The sequence below is a fragment of the Neodiprion virginianus genome, chromosome 1, assembly GCF_021901495.1.
Source record: "Neodiprion virginianus isolate iyNeoVirg1 chromosome 1, iyNeoVirg1.1, whole genome shotgun sequence".
NCBI classification, from domain to species: Eukaryota; Metazoa; Arthropoda; class Insecta; order Hymenoptera; family Diprionidae; genus Neodiprion; species Neodiprion virginianus.
In genome coordinates this window covers 35,396,417-35,421,871 of record NC_060877.1, presented here as the reverse complement: position 1 = coordinate 35,421,871, position 25,455 = coordinate 35,396,417, and the positions used below count along the sequence as shown (strand labels likewise).

At 42.4% G+C, this 25,455-nt stretch overlaps 2 protein-coding genes across 3 annotated transcripts; one reads left to right on the top strand and one right to left on the bottom strand.

Moving 5' to 3' along the window:
• The first annotated feature begins 413 nt into the window (after positions 1-413).
• Positions 414-5,529, top strand: LOC124296685 (endocuticle structural glycoprotein SgAbd-2-like). Its single transcript, XM_046746920.1, has 4 exons — positions 414-574; positions 2,424-2,593; positions 2,758-3,022; positions 3,737-5,529. The coding sequence occupies exons 1-4, from the start codon at positions 563-565 to the stop codon at positions 3,836-3,838; spliced, it is 549 nt and encodes a 182-aa protein (XP_046602876.1). The 5' UTR covers positions 414-562; the 3' UTR covers positions 3,839-5,529.
• A 1,190-nt stretch (positions 5,530-6,719) lies between these two features.
• Positions 6,720-24,287, bottom strand: LOC124296680 (uncharacterized). 2 transcript variants are annotated; one of them, XM_046746912.1, is made up of 4 exons: positions 24,002-24,287; positions 8,880-9,139; positions 8,205-8,324; positions 6,720-7,586 (listed from the first exon to the last, which is right to left on the bottom strand). In XM_046746912.1, the coding sequence occupies exons 1-4, from the start codon at positions 24,029-24,031 to the stop codon at positions 6,854-6,856; spliced, it is 1,143 nt and encodes a 380-aa protein (XP_046602868.1). In that variant the 5' UTR covers positions 24,032-24,287; the 3' UTR covers positions 6,720-6,853. The 2 variants fall into 2 exon arrangements, with proteins under 2 accessions (XP_046602868.1, XP_046602867.1); XM_046746911.1 differs by lacking the exon at positions 24,002-24,287 and adding an exon at positions 18,503-18,770.
• Positions 24,288-25,455: the final 1,168 nt, after the last annotated feature.

Here is a 25,455-nt window from a genome sequence, read left to right as displayed (position 1 = left end):
TCTCACTATAATCGGATTCTCCGGAAGTGTTCTGAAAGTTTGAAAAAAAACGATCCATAAAACGGTGCTTAGCCTTCGGAGAAGATCGGCGGCAGCGATTTCACGGAATAGCCGAGAGAAAAAGAGTTCGAGCAGCCGCGACCTTTGAAATTCGTGTGCCAAAACTGGTCGAAAGTGAGATGATACAGTTACGAGATCAAACATCGTTTCTTCTCGCGAGAGATGGGCGAGGCGGAACGGACGGCGACGGCAAAGGAGTCCTCTCGTCTTTTTACGATCCCACGGCGACGAAACGCGACGCAACGCAATAAATTTGTAATACTTCGGCCTGCCGGTGAAGGAGCCCGAATTTCGAACACTGGGGATTACTCGTTATATATGTGTGTATATGGGTGCTCGGCGATGAGATGGCTCTTCCCGAGAAGGGGTAAAGTGAGAGCTGCTATATAAAGGAGATTCCTTACACTCCTGAGATCACAGTTTGTTGTAATCACAATAACCGTTCGCCTTTAATATACTCATTTGTTATATCTGTAATTTACCGAACTCCCACTGAACCACAATGAAGCTTTTGGTGAGTACCTTGATTATTTTTCACTCGATTCGATTCAACGTTCACTGATCAGTATGATCCGAAAGATCGAAAAACTGTAACATTAATTCATAAATTCCACAAAGGAGAGACGTTTCCTCGAAGCTATAATATCGCTCACTTATATTTCATCGACTCTCATTTTCTGCTCTTGATTAAACCGGTTATAGATCATTAATTAATTTTTTCCACAACTTTCAAGCATAATGATGTATCAAACGTTGTCACTGTTCACCTCTGCCCGAGTTTTCATCGAGCTTTTACGCTAAGAATTAAACTTTAAGTGACCACTCTTTCCGTAACTAGTTTTACTTAAGAGAATACCGATTGACGAAAATTTTATACATTAATAGCACAAATCTATTCTATTGATAGGAAGAAACGAAACAATTTTCAATATTGTTCTCAGAGGAATATCATTACCGATATACTTTCTGGTAGATGTTTTCTAAATAATTATTTGCGACTCGAAAAACCAAATTTGAAAATAATTGTGTCTAGACTTGCGAGTCAGCTTAGACACGACAGGACAAATCGTTAGAATACAAAAATAACACATCGCATATAAAAAAAACCGCGTTTGTTTAAAAAGGTTGGTTTGTTTAATACGAAGGAATATAAAATACAACTTGCGAAATTCTGCAGATCCCAAAATGTGAATAAAAAAAAAAATTCAAAATAGCAGAAGATCGATCTCGTTTTCACTTCGAATCGATTTCGATTGGTCTTGATATAGCAAGAAGCCCCGCCTAGAATTCTCACAGCATAGGTCTCATCTCGTCGAGAACTTTCTTTCCAATAAGTGAGGCCGAGTTACGAAAACTATTAGCGAAGCGGGTGGGTGGAAAGGAGTTCTAGCCGAGCTAATATTAGCATTCCAGATGCGGTAATGCTCTTAAAGCGAGAGATGCGATGCTATGCGATGCGATGGGTCAGGAGTTAAATGACCGTAGCTGACATTTCGACCACACTTTCACTCATCTGCCGTCGACGTTCTTCACCGGCTAGCTAGAAGACGGGAAGGGATCATCTCCGCATGTACGTAACGTCGACGATTGCGCGATTCCTTCGCGGTCCTTCGTTTCCACTCGCTCCTTACATTCCCGCGGTTTTTAGATTGGAAAGACGATGGAGGCCACGCGAACTCTTCGCGGCTTTGTTCGCGGCACATCGACTCTTCGCAGCTACTGTATAAGTTTCACCGATTAAAATCGGGAATTGATAATCGGTGGATATGTATAACAAACTCGAATAGATTGTGCTTCGAATCGCTGTTTTATTACCAAGCAACGGTACTCGCGTACATCGGGATTGAAATGAGGTAAAAATATTATGCAGATCTTTGCATTCATTGATACACGTTCGTACGGACAAAGTCGCACCCACGAATGACTTGGCCTGTACGTAACTGAATTTTTACGATCTATTGTACTATATTCGTACGTACTATACAAGCCGTAGTGACTGAAAGCGAATGCGAAGAATACCATTGGATTACTAATTCTATCGGGGTGAAAACCAAGTCGTAATAACTGGACGGTTGATCGTTTGCTAATTATGGATCTAAAGTCACAGAAACAACGACGATATGCAACTTTCGCTGATTATACGGGAATTGATTGCAGAATTAATTAGATTAAGTGACGTAAAGAGATGAAATTTTTTTTCAATGAAAAATAGAATCTGTTATACCGATCGATCGATGGATTCGTAGATCAGGAGCTGAACTGCAGTGAACGAACTGACCGAATGAAAGTTTTATATTCGTGTTACTTGAACATTATCAAAATCCTGTCTTTCATTTTGTGATTTTTTGATATCCATAATACAGGCTATGGCAATGTTATTGGCCGTCGCGTCGGCGAGACCGCAGCGTGAGGCTTATCCCGAGGACGTTCGAAGCAGGGAACAGCCCGTCGACGATAGGCGAATCACCTCGACCCAGATCCCCATTCTCCAGTGGAACAAGCAACAGGACGTCGACGGCACCTACAAGACCAAGTAATTCGATTTTTCAAACGTCACGTCGACTTGCCTCGAAGTCGAGTTGGACGTGAATATTTCTTGAGGAACCATTCGTCGTCATTATTTTTTTTATTACTTTTTTTTTATTACGATTGAGTAATAACCGGTGAACTTAATCTCCTTGATAATTGTGCAATCAGCTACGAAACTGGAAACAACATCATCGCCGAGGAAAGCGGATACATCAAAACGCTCCAAGGAAGCGACGGCGAGTCCTTTCCATCTCTGGTCCAGGAAGGTCAGTACTCGTACCAAGCTCCCGACGGTACCGTGATCAACACTCGTTACATCGCGAATGAGAATGGATTCCAAGTCTTCGGAGATCACCTCCCCACCCCGCCCCCGGTAAGCGAGGAGATCCAGAAGGGTCTGGACCTCATCTACGAAGGAATCCGTCTGCAGGAGGTAAAACTTGACGAAAAACTTCTCTTACACCCACCTCCCTTCTATTGCCAATTTGTCTGAATCGCTTGAGTGACGTAACATAATTCTTCAGGGTATAAAAAATATATCACGTAATTATCGAAAAGGTTTTTTACAATTGGTGTAAAAAAACGAAACAATTTCTTGAGGTAAAACGAATCACCGCGTCTATTGATAAAGTTTGAAAATGGGGGTTCATTTTTCGCACTGTCCATCGGTGGAAAGTCCCTCCGTTAGGATAACGAGGAGAATGATGAATATTGGGGGTCGTGAGACAAATCGATACACGTTCCGCCTGACGGATGGCAATCTGGATAACTTTCGCCTAGTAGTAAAAGTCGGTAATAATCGGCCACAAGCGTCTGACAACTCCGATTCGTTTCACTGCTCTGCGCGCGCTTCCAACGAGCGGCTGATCAAGCTTTTGAGTAGCGCTGCTAGTAGTAGCGGTAAATTGGTAGTCGAACGCTGTTGCTCGTCGGCGACGGTTCTGTCGCTCCCGAAATTCGGATTGCGATCGAGAGCGAATTTTCAATCCACGAGAGTAACTCATCGCGGAATATTGGGCCGTTAATTTTGCCCCTAAGATCCTTAAAGTTCCTAAATATATGATTTGTACACATCCGATCGAATGCTTCACTACCCAATATAGATCCCTCGTATTCCCTGCATAATTTTTGCCATGGTTTTTTGCAGGAGGAAGCCAAGCGTGAAGCCGCTTCAAAGCCGGCACAACAGGCGCTGGCTCAATCCGGTGACAGAAGAGACGAGAAAGACAGGATCTACCAACGGCAGTAATCCTCATCGCCAGTAATCCTTCCTATCCTTCGCACCTTCCTTAGCCTTCCTTTTGTTCCTTTTATCGTGCACTAAATCCCTAGAAGCGTATAATATACGACGTTGTTGCACCATTTGTCGAGTGTATAAGAATATTGATTTTTTTTCGAGTTACCTGAACGAATATACTTGTATAAATAGGAGTGATTCAGTATGTTGTATGCATCCAAGTGATCCCTGATGATAAAAAATAAATAATTATTGTAATTATACTAGCCTCGTTGCGCGCTGTTAACCTTATCTTATTTGCTTAACTGTTTTCTCTTGTTGAAATGAAGTGTAGTGATAGCCGTAAGCATATTGGCCAGAAAACGAAAACCAAACGTTTACGAAACAATATGTTTTGCCCTTATGAATACATTTATAAAATTTATTTGATCCCTCTGATTCTGCGGTTAAACGTAATTCGGTCATCACGTAGCGATTGAATTAATATCAGACATGATTTATAACTAGATCATATCCGCCATTCATAAATGTTGTTGCGTGGATTTATAGGCTGATTGAACGGAGGTCACGTGAACAGTTCTGGTCTCTGAATTAACGAGTTATGCAAATTTGTGATTTAAACATCGTTCGCGCTACACGTACGTCTTGTTATTGACTTATTGTACGAACATACGGTGGTGACTCTACATTAGGATTCTATGAACAATGCTTACGAATACAAGCGTACAAGAAGAAAATGTTAAGAAGTGTGAGGTAATGGGAAAATACGAAGGTGTAACAAGAAGTTCCTGAAAATCATGGATCATCCATATTATACACGGCGCGTTTCGATGACGATTTTTTTCTCATTAGCAATTACATTGTAGCGCGATATGAATAATTTAAAAATAGCTTGATATAATATCGTGTCAGTATAACGAACATGAGAAATGATTAAGATACGACTTCATCGCTCGATGAGCTTATACAATAATCTGCAAGTGAAGTCATGTTTCCTCTATCGCAGTGAACAATTATACTTGAGAAAATTTATGTAAGTGGATAACGTCAAAGTCAGATTGTTGTTTACGCCGTTGTTGCAATCATGGCGATGTTAAAACGACGTGAATTTTCCTCATCGTAATACGCTACGTACGTTATTAATTTTATTTATTTTTTTTCAATCCCAAGAATCTACATATTTGTAATGAATTTTGTGAGCGAAGAGAGTTATAAATTTTCCTCAGTAATTTACCGTCGTGTAATGATTCTTCCGACTATAAGTTCAAATATAGCCGATGGCGTTTCTTTTGACTACGAAGGTGGAAAGTTTTGATTTCGCAATTACTTCGTTGTATAACCGATCTACCGGTATGGAAGATAAATCAAGCAGCCATATATTAGTTTATCACAATTAGGAAAAGTAATAAATTTTATTTATTTACAAAGCAAACTTTTCATCGGCAGCCCTGTGACCAGCGTGCATTATCATGGTGAAGCATGAATAATACTATCGTGAACCGATATAGGACAGTCGAAAATCGACGTGAAATAATTTCTCTGAATGCATTATACAGTGATCGACAGGGCTGCTGGTACACGTGTACGGTTCTAATAATTATTAATAATATTAGCAACAATTTATTCTTAAATTAATATCAATGTGTGACTAAAATTGTTATCGCCTATAAAATGTAAGTCCTACTTTAATTAGCAATACGAGTCAGAGGTTAAGAAAAAAAAAAATCGTAAGGTAAAAAGATCAAAAAAAAAAAAAAAAACTAGATGACGATGTGACAATGATGTACGACAACAATTACACGATGATCGTGATAAAGCTTTCGCAAATGTTCGAAACGCGAGCGCAATTTCGTATACATATATGTATCAGTGATTATAACATTATATCGAATAAGTATGTAATAGATCGTCGGACTTTCGTCGAAGTGAAATCATTCCAATCAGCTTGCGATTTATAATATATTATCACGCGACGCGTTATAACGCGTTGTAATATATCTCCGAGATTTCGTAATCGTTCGCATAACTCGTGACAGTTCGTTAAAACCGGGGCAAAATCGGGTTTCGCGAATCTGGTTCAAGCTCGCGATTACAAAAAGTCCTTCAGCTGCCGTTTGTAATATATAATACATGTATATAACGCAGGTGGAGCGCCTCGGGAAAAGATAAATCGTGACAAGCCGGACCGCGAACAGCGAATACTCTTGTTTATGGCGGGAGCGTGAGATAAGCTAATCTCGAATCGTACGTTGAAAAATGAGAAGGTACAAAAAGGAGAGAAAAGAAATTATATAAAACGAAAATGAACCAAAGGCGTGGGAGACGCAGGTCCGGCTGCCTGCCCACGCGTTTGCCCCTTATAAAAGGCCCGTCGACCACCGAGGCTAATCCGCGGTTTTTTTTCTCTTCTCGGCACATTGCAGGGTCACCCATAGGACGATCGCGTAATCCTCGGATTTTGTAATCTAAGATCTCGTTCGAACGATCGTTAGATCAAGACTCGAATCAAATCGAATTTAAAAAGAAATCGGCCCTCCATTTATTCTCGACCGGATCCATTCGTTTGGAAATCAAAAGAATCTGCATTTCGATTCATTGAATATTCATTTCGAGCGATTTCATTCTTGTCACATGGTTTTCGTAGATTTCCAGTGTGCCGGTCAGTGATTTTCGTTAATTTCCAATACTTTTCGAGATTTCTACGCAATTTTTGTTGATTTCTGGACAAACTGGAAAACGATGAAAGTACGTGACAAGATGGATGGCGATAGAATGTTAACGAATCGTAACCGTCTGTCGCTTACCGAAAATCACGCTACGATTTCATTCATTTCGATATCCGATTTCCCGACAATTCCAACGAACATCTCGGTCGTTCAACCGGTTCCTTCGATTCAACCAATTCGATTTTCAACCGCCAAATTTATGATATCCCCGAGCGAACAGTTTTACGCCCCATATTTCTCCCTGACGCGATGAGGCCCAGCTCTCTTAAAAACTAACAATAATACAACAATCTCGATTAATCTATGTTCTAGATGGCAGCTGGGGGTCGTAGGGAGTCGCTTGAAACCCGACGTAACGGTTGTTCTTCTTGTGAATGAAACCGTGCTCGGCGTCCGCCTTGTAGTAAACCACCCTCCGTATCCCAAAGGGATCGATGTACCCAAAGGAGCCGATCTTCTCATCTTCGCTCGGCCGGTTCTCCTCCTCGTGGTAGTGCGTTTTCAGGTAGTACTGGAACCCGTCTTTCACGGTGTGCGTTCCATCGTACTCCGGAAACTGACCGCCTGAAGTTTGAGTCCTCTGTTCGGCCGGAGGACTCGCCTGGACGATTTCGCTCCTCCGCAGGGTCTCGTTCCGGGTCGAATCGTAAGCCCGGAAGCCCTGGCCTACTTCCGGGTATCTCTGGCCGTAAAGGGGCGGCTGGAAAACCGCCGACGGGGGCGGCGCAGCCTGGTTATACCCACTGTACGGGTTCTGGTTGTACCGGTTGTACTGGTTCACGTATGGCTGTTGGTACGGGGTGAAGGCTGGAAGGTAGTTCGTGTTCGGCTGCGAGTAACCGTCCTCCAGCGTTTGAAGAGGCGCCCTTTCCCCGTACGGCGAGTAGAGCGTCGGGGGTGCGACCGGCGCCGGCGTCGAGATGGGCAGCTGGTAATGCACCCCCGGATGGACGGGCGCCGACGCCGTCGAGCCGAGAGGCGTCACCGTGTTGGCCTCGATCCCGTTGCCCGGCAACTCCTTCAGCTCGGGTTGCCTGTGGGAAGAGAAACGGGATGGTTTTGGTACGGTGAGAAAAAATTCATTTGTTGTAGTAACTAGAAAAATTGAGTTAAACATGTATCGTTAAAAAAACTGTTTGAATATTGTTCGAGTTACGAAAAACGAAGCACGCGTTAACATTTTGCGCCATTGTCGATCCTTTTTTGGTTATTGCAGCGGAAAATCATTTTCCGAGGTTTACTCTACTTTTTTAGTTAAATAAGGCTTTAACGTTATAAGAAAATATAGCAACAGTGATCGTAATGAGAAAGAATAGTAACGGATACTAAACTTTCTGGTAACAGCTGGAAAACTAATTTTCATTTTATACCTGGAACTATATTTTTCGGTTGTCGTAAAAAGTGAAAATAGTTAAGGACTGAGCGGAATCGGAAAAAAAAAAATCACAACAAACTGAAAATGACCGTCCCAGAGATGATTAAAAGATGTTTCATGACCCTACTCTTTTGCCTCGAAAAGATGCGTTTCGCAATTTTAAGACTAAGTGAAGAAAAAAAAGAAGAAACAAAAAAAAACACGGATCACAAGACATCACTTTGACGTCTTTTTGTCTTGTGCTGTCTCGAGTGGTATAAAAGTTCACATGGCATACCTGAACGGATTTACTGGCCTCTGAGGTTTGGCTAGAATTCCACTCTGCGCCGGCACCTTCTTCGATATCGATACTGCCTCTTCGATTGGTCTCTCTTCTCCGACGTAAACCATTTTGGATCTATCGGGCAAAGACAATTGGAAATGTAAATACTAATCCGTGTCATTGTTCACAACGTGAATTATATGGTTTACGTTAGTGGTACTTTTTTCGCAAATTTTTTATACAAGTTGTCAAGTTTCAATTTGTAGACCCGACATTGCCCGTGATCAGAAGTACCGAAATCCAAATAGTAATTTTCTTTCTAGAGAATATTCAATTCTACATGTCCTCTTTTTGAATGAGGATTTTTAAACACAAAAGTTACTTCTCAAATTCCATTATCTACATCATTTTCGGACCAAACTTGACTTCACCTAAGAATTTTACAATTACGTAACAACAACGAACGTGGCAACGACTTGCTCGATCCTACGGATCGTCATGAGCCCATATTTTTTATACGTATATATTTCGTTTATTATTTATTCTATCAAATTTGCACAAATTGATTCTGCAAATAATTTTCACGCTGACTGCGAGTGAACATATTCCGATTCCCGCACCATTAACCGATAGATTTGCAGTTCAAAGAGCGAGTTCCCTTCATTGTTCCTTATCTTGAAATTTTCTCACCGAAGTATCCTGTATCCTTCCGTGTCTGCGATGTAATCCTTGATTCGTAAATACCCCAGCGGATCTAGCCAGCCCTCAGTTCCGATCACGGTTCCATCCGCGAGTCGTTTTTCCTTCCGGTACTGCCCGTTCAGAGTCTGATACCGGAAGTAGCGCTCGGGGCCTTCGTCGGTCTGAATGTGGTACTGCGTGTTCGGCGTTAAGTTCCAGCCACTTTTCTGCGCCTCAATTTGTCCCGGGGTTAAGCAGAACACCGAAACCTGCGAGCACGACGTGGAAATAGTTCAGTGTTGCGTAATCTTCACGGATTATTTTTCGACGTCGCGCCAAAAAGCCGCGAATGCGAAATTGATCAAGGCGGAGTGTTTGCGGTCTGTATGGTTTATTTGACGGAAGAGGTTTCTATGAGGAGAGAAATTCTGAAAAACTTATACAACTGATGGAGTATATATATAATAAAGATGACGAAATAACTGTTATAACCGGAAGGAAAGTAAAATATTATTTATACAGACACAGCAAGTATGCGTGTATATTAATGCTGGATTTTTCGATGCACGTTTAGTGAAACTGGTGTTCAAGTACCATTTAGTCGAGTATTTTAAAATGTTCGACGTGTGGGATGAACATCGATTAATACTATTTGCGTTTGTGTTTGTTTTAAGGATGTATCAACAGGTTGCAGAAGCAGCGGCTGTCTCCGAAAGCGTCGCGCGTCTCGCGCATTATTATAATGTATATATATATATATAATACATGTACGTATTATGAAAGCGGTGAAATGAAAAATCGACGATAAATTCAATCACGCATCGAAAAGGTTCGTAATGTTATAGAAAATAAACTGACGAGCTGTCGTTGGGCATAAATATATAGGTATATTAAAGTTTCGCGTAGGCAATCGCTGAATTTGGAGACGTTAAATCCTCTGCTGATGGTCACGGATTAATCGTACGGCAAAGGCGCTGCATCTCGTGGAGAGACAAACGAGCGGGTGGATATTTTTTTTCTAATGAAAAATTAAGCAATTTATCACCTTCACGGGTCCATTTGAAGCGACGTCTAAGAGCCGAGCGTTCTACGGAGGCATAATGGGAGGTAGATAAAAAATGATTCATTACAACGGCGCGAGTTCGCTAAGATATGTTAATTCTTGGATAAAAAGTGATATGCATATGTATGCGTGAGTTACAAGCCAGCCGCGGTGGAAGACGCTGCAGGGGGACGAAAAAAGGAGGAGCGAAAACACCGGATAAGAAACAATTACAAAAACTAAACGCGTTTGGCAAATGCAAACAAAGGACTCATCGCATTCTATTATACAGCTGCCTCAATGCCAAGAACCCATCTATGGGATTGTCACCACTCATTGACATGCGGACGAGCCTACAACTCGCTAATGACTCGTAAACAATGCGCCTCTTATTACGGTTGAGTCAGTCCGCCTATCGGGCGAGGCTAACTCGACGTTACATCAACGTTACGTCAGGCGCCGATCGGCCGATGATTTGTTTACGTAAATTTACAAGCCGTGCATCGAGAAGATATATTTTTTTTTTCTTTCCTCAAGGCAATCTTGAGGGCGTTTAGGTAAGATGTATAATTACGATGTGCAAGAGTTCCAGTCGTACCGAAGAGCGAAAATTGTCTAAGAATACTGCTTCGAAATTTAAAGTAAATCGGTTGAGCCGTTTCTGTGATACGTTGACAAACCTTGATCTACATATTTTTTAATAAAACAACCCCCAGTGGAATTAAATGGTAGGTTGTTCGGTTATAAATTCTTCAAATGGACCCGCTTTTATTAAGCCCTGAAAAATGCCGCTGCGGATCAGACTTTTTCCGCTGCCCGAAATGCAGCTGCGAGTTGTCTTCTCTCCACTCATTCAACTCACCGAAACAAAATTCGGTCGATGGATTTTATGGGTTCGTAAATTGAAGCGAGTATGTTTGTTGTTGCGATTTGCATGATGATAAAAATCTGCGCCGATTGCCCGTTGAGAAATAAGAATGTTGAGGTGGGCAGCTTGCGGCATTTCTGGGTAGGCGAGAGCTGTTCAGCCTCGAAATCGATCGGATTAACCTTGACTGCACGGAACACATGATTGCGAGAATATTACAGTGACGCGTGTGAGTTTGCAATAAACAAGATCACGTTTTACAGTATACAGCATACCTATATTCGGTGGCACTTTTTTTTTAATCACGACAAACCCGATATTGGGATGAATGGGAATCCGAAGAGGGATCGGAATCGATTTCAATTTTTAACGGGTGAAAGATAAATTCTGCGGCATTTTATATACACGCGATGAATGTTTAAACATCGTGTAACTTTTTCCGGCGACATCGTTTGGCCCGAATTGTTATAATTTCATGACCGTGAATGAAAAGTAGAAATTTTGTATCGACAGAAAAAAACATCATTACGCTATTTTCGGTGTTCTTCTAATCGGTAGCATCGGTGACTCTTCGACTCGTCCTCTGCATCGGTATTCGTTCACGGCCCGCGTCACGTCATTATCGAGAAACGTAAACACGGAACGATTAAAAAAATTTGAAATAACAGCTGCGGGGGCGAGACGGGTATAATAATTTTCAACAATTCGTTTACACGGGCCAAAAAAACTGCTTTTGACGGCTCCGTTATTATCTCCATTCTCGACTGACTACGACCGAATAAATTTTGAAATTTATCGCGCATCGAAAGCATTGCAAGCCCCCTGCGGAAACCTCTACGAATATTTCCACCGATTGTCTAGTCGCCTCACGGAGCAAGGGTAGATACCTGATTTTCAACATCAGTCACGGCATTGCGTCAGCGTTTGAAACCGGCGTAGTTAGACTCGATCGTTGCTTCATTGAGGCGAGGCCGGACATCGGTAGATATCGATTATAACTATTGTATGATCGCGGAGGCGAGGGCTTGTCCGTAATATCGGCATCGCGTTATAAGCCTCGACGACGACGACGTCTGCAGGACGGATCGGCCGACGGGTTGAAACGGCCGTTGAGTAACAGGCAGGCGGCGAAGGTGCGTGGGATTGGGAAAGCCTTTGGTCGGCCTCTGTCCATATTAAGAGATCCCATATCAAAGCGGCGGTCTGCAGCGTACACCTTTGTACATACGTACATTTTCTACGTATACGTGTTTGTAAAGCCAGTCTGCGATATTCAGAGTGCGGCGATGCCGTTTATCTGGATTATATTCCATCGCCGTTACGTACGATCTATATATAAACGCGTAGACATTAACTCCGGGAAGGTTTTTATGGCGTTCGTTCGTTATTCTCTCAGTTTAATTGTCGCATCCTGTCTGAATATACCTTTTTTTTCACTAATTTCTGGAAAACGATCGGGGGTGAATTCAGAGGTTGGACGAAGGTGAAATTCCACATTTGGATACCTCGCGACAGCGTGAAAATGGAACTATTATTATTATAACCGGAGTCAAGTTTTAAAGCTTTCAAACTCACAAGCTGTATGATTGTTTTTTTATTTTTTGTACGATTTTTCAATTTAATGGATTCGATTTAGATCGATTATAACCTTGAATCTATAAATTTGATCTTCCAAAATGGATCAATTTGCGGAACTGCATCCAAAATACGGTGATTATACGTCGTTCTTTTTTTCGAACATAAAAATTCGAAAAGTTTACGAACAATACGCAGGCTGGAAAGTCCTTCAATAGACCCTTCCCTGGATTTTATAATTTTTCCAAGCCGATTCATCGATTTCAAAACCATGCGTTATATCGACGATCGTTGTTACGAGTTCCTGCAGAAAGAACCGGACCAATTTCGCAATGAAGAAAGTCGTTTCCAATTACCCGTTTCATTCGTCGCTCCGCTGTAGCCTGAATTTAAGGGTCTGCCCGTCACATGCAGGTACCATTGGGATTCTTTCGCGGAGAGTGAAAAGGAGATAGAATCGAGTCTGGGCCATGTAACTGCGGTTGTAAAAAGCCGAATATCCTTGCGTAATTCACCGGGTCGGCTTCTGATCTTGGCATTTTATCTGTAAATTTGATCGGTATAACGACGCAGGATGATTGCGACAATTTCTATTATCCCGCTGCAACGACGTCAAGAATAACGTGGCGACGTCTTTGCGGGCGATTCTACCGTTTAAGCCAGATTACACAACGGTTTCTCGAATCATGAGCATCGGAGGCGTGCGCGGCGGATTTGGAAGACGCATCTCCGATCCGACGTAATCGAGTGAGTGACGCATCTCGACTTTCACGGATCAATATTCGTCGTCTTTTCACGGTCTTTGCTCCCAGTTGCTACTTGGCTGTCTTCCTCAAAATACCGCTGAAAAATCCAATGGTAGAAGATTCTGAGTAATATTTATCACCATAAAATTCATCTGACGGAATATTGAACAAAATTTCGGAAATCGTAAGTCAGCGCTTTATTCGAATTAAACGATTTCAAGAAGAGAACGCATCAATGATCACGAAAACGCTGACGAACTGCGGAAGGTAAACGCGTTTTGAATATCGTTTCTTCCGATGATTACGCTGAGTTCTTGTCGCCCTTGGAGCAGAAATACCGGCGTCGGCAGGATGCGGACACTTGTATTTTTCAATTAGCGCGGTAAATTGCGAGGTACCTACAACCTCTCGAGAGGTTTCGTCCATTGTTTGTGGTACCGCGGAGGCTGTATTACAGCCGTGATTTTCACTTTCACACAGAAACGGAAACGCAATTCTTTTGTTTGCCTCGGTTTACTATAACATAATGGAGCATTGCTCGATCACCGGAAGATCAACGGCACCTACTCTGAATATCCCGTGAGGTGGTTTGTTTAATAAGAGGTAGAAAAAAAAAAAAAAGAAAAGTTCGTTACTCAATCGTAGGTGTGTGTAGGTATACGAATTTGCAATTCAGTCGCAGAATCCATGCCGTAGATTACGTGATCCGAGAACAAATCTCGAGAGGAAAGTCGCGCGAGAAGATATCAACTTTACAGTTATGAAATGCCAAATTTGGATACACGCGAATTATCCTCGAGTCTTGGGTATTTGCTGTTCCGAAAACAGCAAACAACTCCAGTGGCGATCGGTCTTCGTTTAATCGATGAGAAGTTAAAAAAGAAATGACGAACGAACAATTTCACTTGTGTGCAATAAATGGACGTACCTATACCTGTAATAACGAATCGTTTCGAGAACCTATCAATACATATACGCACGTGGCCTGGACTTGTCTGGCCGCATGCGAATTTTGCCCGCGGCGAAAATTGAAGAACTCGACCACTAAACCCAGCCTCACTTTCCATTTATACTCTCAATCACCGTCATTCGTTACGAATGTACGCTGCGATTATTCTTTTTTACTTTTTTACATCTACGTTCTCACTCTGAGGATCAGTGGAGGAACACTTTGGCGCTAAAATCAAACAAGAATCCGAAACTATAAATTGGTGAGAGACGGTCATTCCATCGTTTCTCCGTGCCTGTAATTGCAGCTGTGTAAAATACAGCCGAAGGTATGACTGTGCGTGAACGAATCGAGCCTTGCCATGTCCTTTTAAAACGGCGGGTATGATTGCGGCGGAACTTACACGCGCAAGATCGGAATCTGTCCGATCGCTGAACGGGTCGAAGTTGTTCTTTGCGTTGCGTCACCGATGGAGAGCATTGTTAATTACTTTCTATTGCGGGTCCGAGCGGTATCCCGGTGTACATACGCCATTGCAGGATAATATCCCAAAGGTGACGGGCTATCTGTGTACATTAATCTTGAACAAAACGACGCCACTCGCGCCGCGTGGGTGTGATGTGTACAAGAGGAACGTTGTACTCTACGGACTCTTGACATCCTTGAATTTCATTTCCAATAGCACAAAATACCGGCCGCAGGCTGCGGGAGACTTCGATTCTCCCAACCGATACGTTTTACTCCTCCGTTTGAATGCGCGATTCGACCCGTAATCCCGACCCACTGACACTGATACCTTGACCGAGGCTGCCGAGGCTTCGAGTGCAACTCGAAGAACGATTCTTATCAGTCTCCGAGCTGAGAATCGAGTTAGTGAGACACGGTTTTTAACAGCGTCGCTAGTATCCACAGTTCCAGGAACGACGAAGATTTCTTGTCGAATTGCCAACGCGCGTCGAACAAAGTGTGAAATCTGAGCACCGGTCGTTTAATTTAAATTGTTGCAAATAACCGCGCTGCACTTTCGATTACAATGGACCGTGCGGTAGAATGATAATTTCACCCGGGATATCAAAGAATAAATATGATCGCTATCGAACGCTAGATTTTCTATTTCATTCTCCTGATTGTTTATGTCTCGCTGCGCTGCGTTTAGCGCCTTGTCGATACGTTAGAATACAAGTGCGGCAACCGCAGTTGCTTGTTGTACTTTTCAGACGATCTACCGCCACTGCGTGAAAAAATTCAAGAACGTATTTGGTTTATTTTTCCAAATTTTTTCAACGACGTGATTACGACGGCGAGTGAGTCGCTCGATCGGTGAGATTTGTTTATTATTGTTATGCAAATCTGTTTAGGTTATTCGCGTTTGATAATTCGCCGAGTCATTAAATATGGATGATGCTCAATTCGGAGCTGTAATCCTTGTTTATCCTCGACCTTGACGAAATTATACGGTTACATTGGAGTAAAATGATTTTGATAATAATTTTGTTAAAATATAGGCAACTATAACATTACACGAGAAGCAATTATGCGGCAATTCAACTTGAGACGCGTTTAAAACCTATGAAATTTGACTATAAAATTATTAAATATTATACCGTATGTACTCCGGACCGAAGTCACACACAAGCTATAGGTATGAGTGAATATAATAAAAAGCAATTGAGTAGCAGGCAGACGATGATTATTTTAATCTTCTTTACAGTATATTTACTCGTTACGATACATACCGTAACCAAAAGTATTCTGAACCTGAAATAATAAAAATAAATCGTTGCTACATTAAAAGTGAGTTATGGACAAAACACGTGGACGCATGCTAGTGAATTTCGTAAGTTGAAATATCTGTTTTTGGACCTTCGTCGAAGGTGAATTCGCAGCCACGGTATTCTTGCCATTTTCTTGTTTCGCCTGAGATAGCGATTGCCAAACGGCGAGTGCTTAAGACTACTCTACACCCGAAACAAGATCGCAAGCGTAGCAACGGCGGCCATCTTGATTATTTTTCCGAGAGCCCGAAGCGCAGCAAAATGAATGAACGCGCAAGTATAGATCAAATGTACAAAGTTTCTGGTTCAAGATACTTTCTAGATTGAGGTGAATGTCAAGGTGCAGCAAATATCTCAACTCAATAACGCCTCGCGTATAATTTCCCTCCACTTTTGCGGTTAAATACGGTTACCAAGAACAGCGTTCCAATGCCTGCGGGAGATTGGAGAAGGTGCGAGTGTAAGCCCTGCGGAATCTGAATTCGGTAATACAGTTAACGAAATTTATGCGACGATAAAACGTCGAAGGAGAAAGGCGCGAGTGGAGCTGTTAAATACTCGCATAAGAAATATCGCGCGTGTAATAACACGGCGGAAACAAATAAGACCAAAGCATTCGCGGAGTTTCCGATGTGCTTGGCTTCGCGGGTTCTACCCACGTGGATTTCAGCTTCCACTGCGTGGGTATAATAAACCTTACACAAAGTCTATAAAAGTTCGGTTATAACGTGAGGGAAGTCGGTGCGCGGTGGTCGTTTCGTTTCACGGAATACCGGCCGTTGCCTTCGTTCCATTCCTGTGCATGGGTACATCATGGGTACCCATGGGTAAGCGGGTTCGCGAGGAGTCGAGGAACGGAACGGAACGGAACGGAACGGTCGTCTCTGCAGAATAAACGGCATCTCGTTGCTGGGATCGGCGCCGTCTGTCCGCCCGCAAGCCCGCAATGCAGCACGCGATGTGACCATAATAGGAAAGGTGCGAGCACGCCAGGCTATTTTCTTAATTAAACGGCAAAAAAAGGAGAAGAAGAATAAGAACACGGACGGTGAGAGATCAGGAACAGCGTCGATGTCTGCGTGACATTTGCAACGCGAGCGCTGACGATGTCGATTGCGCACTCGAATCGAATCTCGTAATGAATTGCATCTTTCGAGTCCAATGTTAAGGTTACTACCGTACGCCTTGCCTTCCACTCCCACACTCGCGATTCCAACCTTGCAGATTCTCCATAAACGGTTCAATCAGATCCGATCGGTTCGATCATGTCGAATTCGAGCGCGAAAGGATGTCGGGGATTAGTCACGCGGCTGAGAGTTTTTTTTTTGTACTTCTTCTCACTCTTTCTCTTCAGGGTGCGCGAATAATTGCTCGCGCTGAATTCATCGTCCATTATAATTAATATCTCGATACGGAGCGGTTTAGTGAATCTCGTTTTTTCTCATCATAGACGATGAATCCGCGGTGTTGCAAAACGTTACCGATAATCGTTGGATTTTTTTTTCACGACGATAACAATGGAAAAATTATTACGCTCTAACGGTGAACCATTATTATGGATGATTTTCGCCCACTCTATGGAACGACAATGGGTCACGTTCAGAGGCAATTTAGAAAACCTTTTGTCGGAGACACACGTACGATCGGCTCGGTGCACACGCGTGTAGATCAGCTTCGTAGAATCCGCTACCTTTTTAATGAGATTTTGTCGGACAATGTAGGGCTAGTTATACAGTTATACCCAGTTGTACGTACACACCGTGGGTTTGGGTGAAAATACTTATACTCGTTCAGAAGTTTTCGAGCTATCTTCAAGGTTCACGGTTTACCCAGATCCGTTGTTTTATAATCTGTTAGATTTATACCGAATTTTGCCGCTGGGAGTAGAGTCTGATTGCAAAGGCCAGATTCGCGTGCGTTCGAAGATTTCCGGGAGTTAATGGTTTTAAAAAACGAAAGGTTACATATTTTTATGTTGCGCAGCGATTCGAACCGTTTCGCTGATTTTTGCCAACCGCCGGCAAGGTGACCACGATTTATGGATCAACATTTGGTGAATTTAGTTGGACAGGGTGTTCGTTATTCGGAAAAGAATTCTTTGTCGAATTTACTATTATTGGATCGTTATTTTATTCAGTTATTCGGAAAAAAAACGCAATACAAATTCCATAAACTTTACAAAATATTTTAAACCAGATTCAAAGATCATAGTTAAAAAATGTTTGATACAGAAATCTTCCTTTTTCAGATAAATATGATGGAAGACTTTTTCCCGAAGAGTTAAACATCCTGATCATTAAAATCAAACACACTTCCTGTCTTGGAATCTTCTTTTTTTTTCCTTCGCACGCTATAACCAAAAACTGGATTCGGTCGTTGAATTGAACCGGGTTTTCGCAAGGTCATACTATAATTCCTGCTACCAGCAACCATCGTTCGTGTAATCGTAAGCAATCAAGTTTTGAAGGAAACAGTTATCGTCTCCGTCTGTAAACGTTAATTGAACTTCCATAATAGTTTAATTTAATTTAGCAAATGATGTTCAAAACCGGTCCAAGCGTCAGAAGATTGCTAAAATGTCAATGAAGGTAGAAATAAATGTATCGAAAAATCCTGACCATGATAATAACATGGGTGAAAAAAGTCTGAAATTTGGGATGAAAGCTTAGCCACATACCGTGAGAAAATTCAGCGCAACTACAATAATCCTTGGCGTGATCATAATTGCGGTTGAAAAGTGTGAAAACTAGGTAAACGAGTTTCACCTTGATTAAAAACTATTCGCGAACAAATTCGCGACACTCGGTTTCAACGAGAAGACGCTTACGGCACTGACTATGAGATCGAACCACGCGCACCACTTCCTTGTTATAACACTGTCGTCGTTGAGCGAGCGAGGCGTCAAGTACTTCAGGCTTCTTTGCCTCCACTTCTTGTGCCCGAGGAGCGCGACTTGGGGACTGCGGTGCAGAAGCTGTCGTAGAAGCGTTGCCACCACCCGGACGACGCCGCGGCATTTCTAGGGTGGCGAATCCACCTTTTGAGGAAGTCGTGTTGGCAAAAATTGCCACCTACATTTTATGAATTTTACCACGCGATAGTCGTACATTCGTTATTTATCTCCATTTTCGTATCCCTGAGTTACGAAGAAATCTCTAAAGACAATAGAAACTGAAAGTTCCGGAGTCTTGAACAAAAGCTCAGATAGCGATACTTCGTTTCGAATTGCTTTAAGATTTTTACAAAATCTGGTAGATTCGTTCGATTTTTCTATTCGATGGGTGATTTTACGCAGACGATTATTTTCCGCAAATTTATGACAAAGCGCCGTTTTTTCATTTTATTGGCATCGTTGAATATCTAATTTTACAATGTTTAACCACGATTGCGATCAACAGGTCACAATTTTGAATTAACTACTCGAAACAAGGAAATTCCGCGTCTGTGATTCAACGTATCGACGATTATCTAGCAATAAAATTACTGAAGAGTATCGTCATTTGCCAAAAGAATATCTCCTTATTTTCCGCCTCCGTTTCTGCGTACACATTTGAGCTTTCGAAAGGATTCCGTGTCCGACACGTAATTCCGAGTTTCTCAGAAACCGCAACAGAAAAGTCTTCGCTGATTGTTGGCGAAATTTATAGATGAAAATTATTATGCGATTTTGTCGAAGCCGCGAAATCTTTTTGACGCTCCAGCTACGGACGTGCATATGTTTATAAATATTTACGCAGCTTCGGATAGCCGTCAAGTAAGTAATCGCAGCACTCGCCTCGCCTCTTTCAGCGCTCTTTTGCCTATTGGCGCCGTTTCAGCCGTGAAGTGTGCGCGACACGCTGCGATGTGACTTTTATGTATTATAGGCGAAGAATAAAAGGGAAACGTAGAATGCGAGGCGAAGCATCGACGCCCACGAAAAAAACAAAATGTTTGTATAAATAGAAGAAATTAAAAATACAACCACCGAACGCATCGTAACTTTGCAGCGCTACGAGCTGCAGAACCGTAAATACTGTAACCTAAAACGGATAATGACGCCATCGACCCATCAGGAATTCAAAGCAGCTGTGTCGTCTTATTCCTGCAGACTTATGCAGGTATAGAGCAGTTTGCCTATACATATATGTGTATATCTAATGGTTGAGAACGACCGCGGCCCACTGACTATTTCTGTGCTTCATGGAATTCAGGCCGATTCCTGGAGAGCATATTTGAATAGTTCAGTCGCGGTGAATTTCGAGCCTGATATATAAGCGCAGTATTTCCCGAGGCACCTGATTTGCCTGGATCAATGATAACGTCCTGTGAAAACGAATCAATTCTGCCGAACCAACGCCGCGTTCTTACAAATTGTATTCCGACAACGCGATAATTTATCATCGTATTTTCGTTTTCGAATATGAGAACGATACTTAATCGCAGCCTTTGAGATACAGCCAATTTGCAACTGCAAAAGAATTTGCAGAAAGAATGATTTTCCGAAAAATCGATTCGTTGATATTTCTTACAACCATACTCAAATTCGACACACTGTTTTTATAATTCTTAATAAGAAAATTATGTGGCAATATAGTGAGTTTTTCGTTCTCCTCATTTCCATCGTTCCGTTAACGGATCTGAAAGACTTTGGTAAGATTCTTCGTCAAGTTTGTTGGAAAAATTATTCCCATCAAGTGCAACCAGTTGCCGGAGTTGAACATCGCAGCATGCATATGGAATCCAAATGCATATTACAACGCAGGTACACAACTTTCGAGAAACTGGATCATCCTCCTCACCGCGTAATACACATGGTGGAACCTTGACTGGTAACCGCGATAGTAGTACGAGAGGTACATCATAAGTTATATACAACAATTCCGATTCACACGTTCAGGTGGGTATAAAGTACACTGTAAATAAATTGTAAAGCGCGGCATATAAATCGCGCGCGAATTTAACGCGCTGTGAGATTTAAAATCGTCGACGGTCGAGCGAGTTGCGATACGTTTCGTACGTTACACCGAGGTGTGAGTTACTTGTTAACAATAAGATAGACGGACGGTTTTTGCCAATTTTCTTATCTCCATTTTACTTCGTTTTCACGCTCCTCGTCGAGAGATCCCTTGGCATATCTTCATTCCACCTTTCATCTTTCGTACGTATGGTATACGTGTAACGTCGCTTACGCGTGTGTGCATGTAATAAACACGTACGTATAAAACACGCGCTCCGAGCTCACTCGCTCGGAATCGTATGAGAGATAAAAACCTTCGCGGATGAGATTATAGCGCGTGGGATACCTGCTCGACGCAATTCTTACTTCTCCTGCGGTTCCCGCCGCAAAATTTGCGGACAAAGCCTTCGGCGTCATCATCCAGCGATTTCTGCATAATGGCGAAAACTCAGAGGAGACGCCGAGCGTCGAGGCGCTCCGGCTTCTCTATGTTCTCGTCTATGTTGCACGCCGTCTTCCGCTCACGTAGGCCTGCCTATTCCTACGTCTTCGATTCACGCGCCTCGTTCCTTCTACTACGCTCTTACACCAAATTACTTTCACTTTTAATACCGGCAAAACGCCGCCCGCTGCGTATCGTACATTTTTATCGCTCTGAAGTGACGTCGAGCGAATGTCTAAAGTGTTTCGAATACTCGACCGACTGCGACTGTCCGTGGATGCTTGCCTTTTTTCGCCTACGTTTCATCTTTCTTTTTTCATTTCTTATTATTATTAACATTATTATTGTTATTTTTCTCTCTCTCTCTCTGCTTGTAATCTCTCTTTATTCTCACGAAACAGCTATCGAGTTTAACGCAAATTACATTTTGCCTCTACAACGCGTATCGCTGTTAACCGGGAAAATGCGTGGCAATGGTGAGACTTTTTGGATTTATTACGTTTTTCGACACCGCGTCTTTTGTTGCGGTATAATTGTTGTTCTCGGTGTGAGGCATTTTTTTCCTTTCTCACCGGTGCTGCACACGCTCTTTATATCAACTCCGATCGTCACGCCTTGTTTCAATAGTTATATCTATGAAACCCATGATTTCATATGAAATCGTTGTGTTGCAGTCTCTTCTTTGAGAGAAAATTTAGGATTCGATAGACTTGGCAATCGGTAATACGATGCACTGTTAAACTCACTTCAAAAATATTAAAAGGATATAGAAAGCTTGTTTAGAATGTTATGAAACTTTTCAGATACCGTGTGGATTCTTGTAAATAAGGTGTTGATTCTCATGATGAATATTTAAAATTTTACTTTGTACGCCGAAACGTTGTTCCTTGGAATTATTTGAGAGAAATTTACTCGACACTTTCGGAATCATCTTCATCAAAAGTGCGAAAAATATACAAAGATTCGATGAAGCAACGATCATAATTTCGAAACAAGTGGATGCTACCGCCACAATCGCAAACGGTATTTTAAATTCGGCCAGAATCTGGTTGGAGAACATTCGACTGTTGTTCGAAGAGCTGCATACCGCAGTCGAGTGCTGATGGTAAATATATTTGCTAGTCAAGGTGAGCTTATTATATCAGAATTGAGTAAAACTTACAAACAAGTTTTACATAACGGTGAAAAGAAAAATGGGTAATGGTACTACTTACGATGACGGAATAGAAACGATTCGCGAGATCTCAACAGCTACTACAGAGGCACCTTAAAAGGTTACGAATACATTTGTCAAGTGAGAATTCGCATTCCATCCACTATACGCGAGCGAACGCGAGACTAGAGAACGTAGAATACAAACACCGCATACCGTACCACCGAACTGTTGTTTATACACTCAAATAAACGTTGATTTTTGGGAAAACACAAAAAATAAAGAAGAGGTAAAAAATATATATATAACAGTGTATAATTTTTTTGTTCAATTGCCGAGTGACAGTGGCGAGAAGAAATTAATTTGTTAACGGTCGGTGGTGAATTTACATTTATAAAATTGTTTAAACAGCAGTTGCGTTTACGCTGGTTTGAAAAACTTTTCCGTTAACTACAATGACATTCAAAAATGTACAACATGCCGCAACGGACGGTAAACAAGTTTTCCTAAATAGAAAAAATTTTACTCTCAATGAAGTCGTTCCTACATTTTCAAAAACTGATATTATCGCTAATTGAATGACGTATCGATGAACAGGAGCGGAGAAAATTCACACGCATCAGCCGAGTTTCGAATACAGTTTGAGCTTCTCATAGACCGCGTAGCCGGTTAAAATAGGCTCGAAACTATCGGCTGATTGACGCACTTTCAGCGTTGCATACGTCGCTCGGAATTTCATCACACACCTGCGCATTAGGGCTTTAATAAGCGTTGTAAGTGCGTAAGCGTCACGTTCAAATTGCTGCGAAATCGAATTCCGGTTAACCTTATAATCTATTCTCGAAACGCCTGCCCTCCGGGTTATCAAGTCCCATGATACCTCATTAAAAACCCTCCCTCTGGTCAATTATAAGTACGCCGGATAGTCATTGTCCGAGTATAATAATAACCAGCACTTTACAGCGATACGTTCGTATTGTCACGCATCGGTATACATTATGTCCACGGTATTAACGTTAATGGACGTCCAGGCACGCGGAATGCGCGTTGGGAAATCCGCGAGGCGAATGGGCGGGTTTTTGACATTGGCCGCATCCGGCCAATCCGACGCGGAGATCCTGACCTCCGACATCTGACTCGGCGATGAAACGATTCCGCAGCTTCTTTGTCTTTCCGGAGTACGGATCCTCCTCATGCATTACACATGCGGATTATCGCTGGGATTATACACGCCGATTATACACGGTTGAAGTTGTTGATAATTACCTCTGGTGATCTGATACTCTTGTATTTTATTTTATTTTTTTTACCCCCTCTAAATCGTCGAATCGAGGGTGAGAATTCACGATTCGTGCGTAACTTCCTGTACGCATGTTCTTCACCGTATTGTGATATTCAAATTACGTTTACCTCTCGCCTTCACGGCGAGGGCGAAGCTACGTCACAATAGACTAAACGACGGGACTCAAGCAGACACATGCCGGTAATTACAGTAATTAGGGAAACGATAAATAACGGCATTGTCAGTGTTTGAGTAACGTCGATTAGACGAAATCACGACTGTCACTTAATTGGTTAGCCGGCTCGCTTTACTCTACGAGTTTAAAAACCGAAAATTAATCATTCATGAATAACGACTCACCATTGCGAGTAGAAAATTCCAGGGTATCATTTTCAAGCGATGTTGTTACCAGTTGGCTCGAATTAATTTTACGCCGTTTGTGAACGGCAAATCTTCTCTCATCGACGTCGATCGTCTTCGGAAGGACCTCAGAGGCAAGGATCAAATGTGACACGATCGAATCAACGATAAAAACGGCACTGAAAGAAGGACCTTTGGCTACTGCAGAGACTCGACTGTCAACCACGGAGATCGCGACTCGCGGAATTCATCTGGACCACGGAGGCTGTGCTGCTGGGGGCAAGCCAGGGCACACGCCTCCGTTTATACTCGCTCCGGGAATTGCCCCCACGTATAAGTTTTGCCGCACATCGGTATCAGCGAGCAAAGCGTGCAGCGCAGGCAGCAGATTGCTCAACAGATTCGCCAATTGTTTCGCATTACTTGTGCACGGAGATTGAAATCGTCACCCCGGCTGTTGTATTCTCGTTTCGTGACAAACGCACAGCGCGTAGGACGATTGTTTGACATAGGTACCGATAATCCGAACCAAATATAACAATATAACAATATTAATGACCGATCAAGGAACGCTGCGTTTCTTTTATTATTTTAGAGATAAATCACAGCGCTACAAAGTTTGCGAAATTCTTTTGAAATCCGAGACGAGGTTAACACCGCGTGTTCTCGTTTTCTTCAATTCGTGCTCACAACGGCTGGCGAAGTTGGATAGAATTTTGTTCTGCTCTTTTCAAATCGAATTAGTTGCCTGATTGTTTTGTCGAACGATCAATTTGGTAAAAGGTTGCAACCATCAAAAGTCCGTGAGTCGTAAATTGGGTGCCGGAATAGAAGCTCATCAGGTGTTTTCTTCAAAACCGACACATTGCAGTCGTGCGATTATTCTGTATGACGAAGAATTCGCCGTTTCATATGTAATTTCTGATAGAAGGAATGTAATTTTTTTTTTATAACCGCATGATCGCGGATCTAACGAACGTCTGCAGCATCGATGTCCTCGAGGACTTGAACAACGGAGCAGCGACTGTCTTCCTGGTATCCCACGTACGGACCGAATAAGGAAGAGCCGGGTTGGCCGGGAAATAAGCGCAGTTCGGTTACATATTCAATTTGCCTTCCTTCGCAAATTCCCGGTACGTTGAACCCGCGTCCGCTGCTCGTCAAATTTTTCTTACTCGTGAAAATAACGGAGAGGATTTATATATTCATGAACGCGTTCGCCACAATGGCGATGTGCCTCGCGGCAAGTTATGGTCGCGACTCCTGGAATACGACGACGGGCACTGATTCGGATCCTCTTATTAGCCGAGACCCGCATGGGTCGCAGCTTTTCATAGAGGGGTCATTTTTTTTAATAGGATGAAGTGCCCGCGTCTAATTGAACACTCCCCGAACCTAATCTAGTTCCGCATAATTCTGGGTACATTTTATGCCCACTAATTAGCAGAAATTAA

Coding starts and splice junctions, on each gene's coding strand:
- LOC124296680 (XM_046746911.1), bottom strand. CDS start 18,547: ATGATCACGCCAAGGATTATTGTAGTTGCGCTGAATTTTCTCACG. Junction 8,325..8,879: donor GAAGGATACAGGATACTTCG/GTGAGAAAATTT, acceptor TTTGCCCGATAG/ATCCAAAATGGTTTACGTCG. Junction 7,587..8,204: donor AGGCCAGTAAATCCGTTCAG/GTATGCCATGTG, acceptor CTCTTCCCACAG/GCAACCCGAGCTGAAGGAGT.
- LOC124296685 (XM_046746920.1), top strand. Junction 2,594..2,757: donor GACGGCACCTACAAGACCAA/GTAATTCGATTT, acceptor TTGTGCAATCAG/CTACGAAACTGGAAACAACA. Junction 3,023..3,736: donor AAGGAATCCGTCTGCAGGAG/GTAAAACTTGAC, acceptor GGTTTTTTGCAG/GAGGAAGCCAAGCGTGAAGC.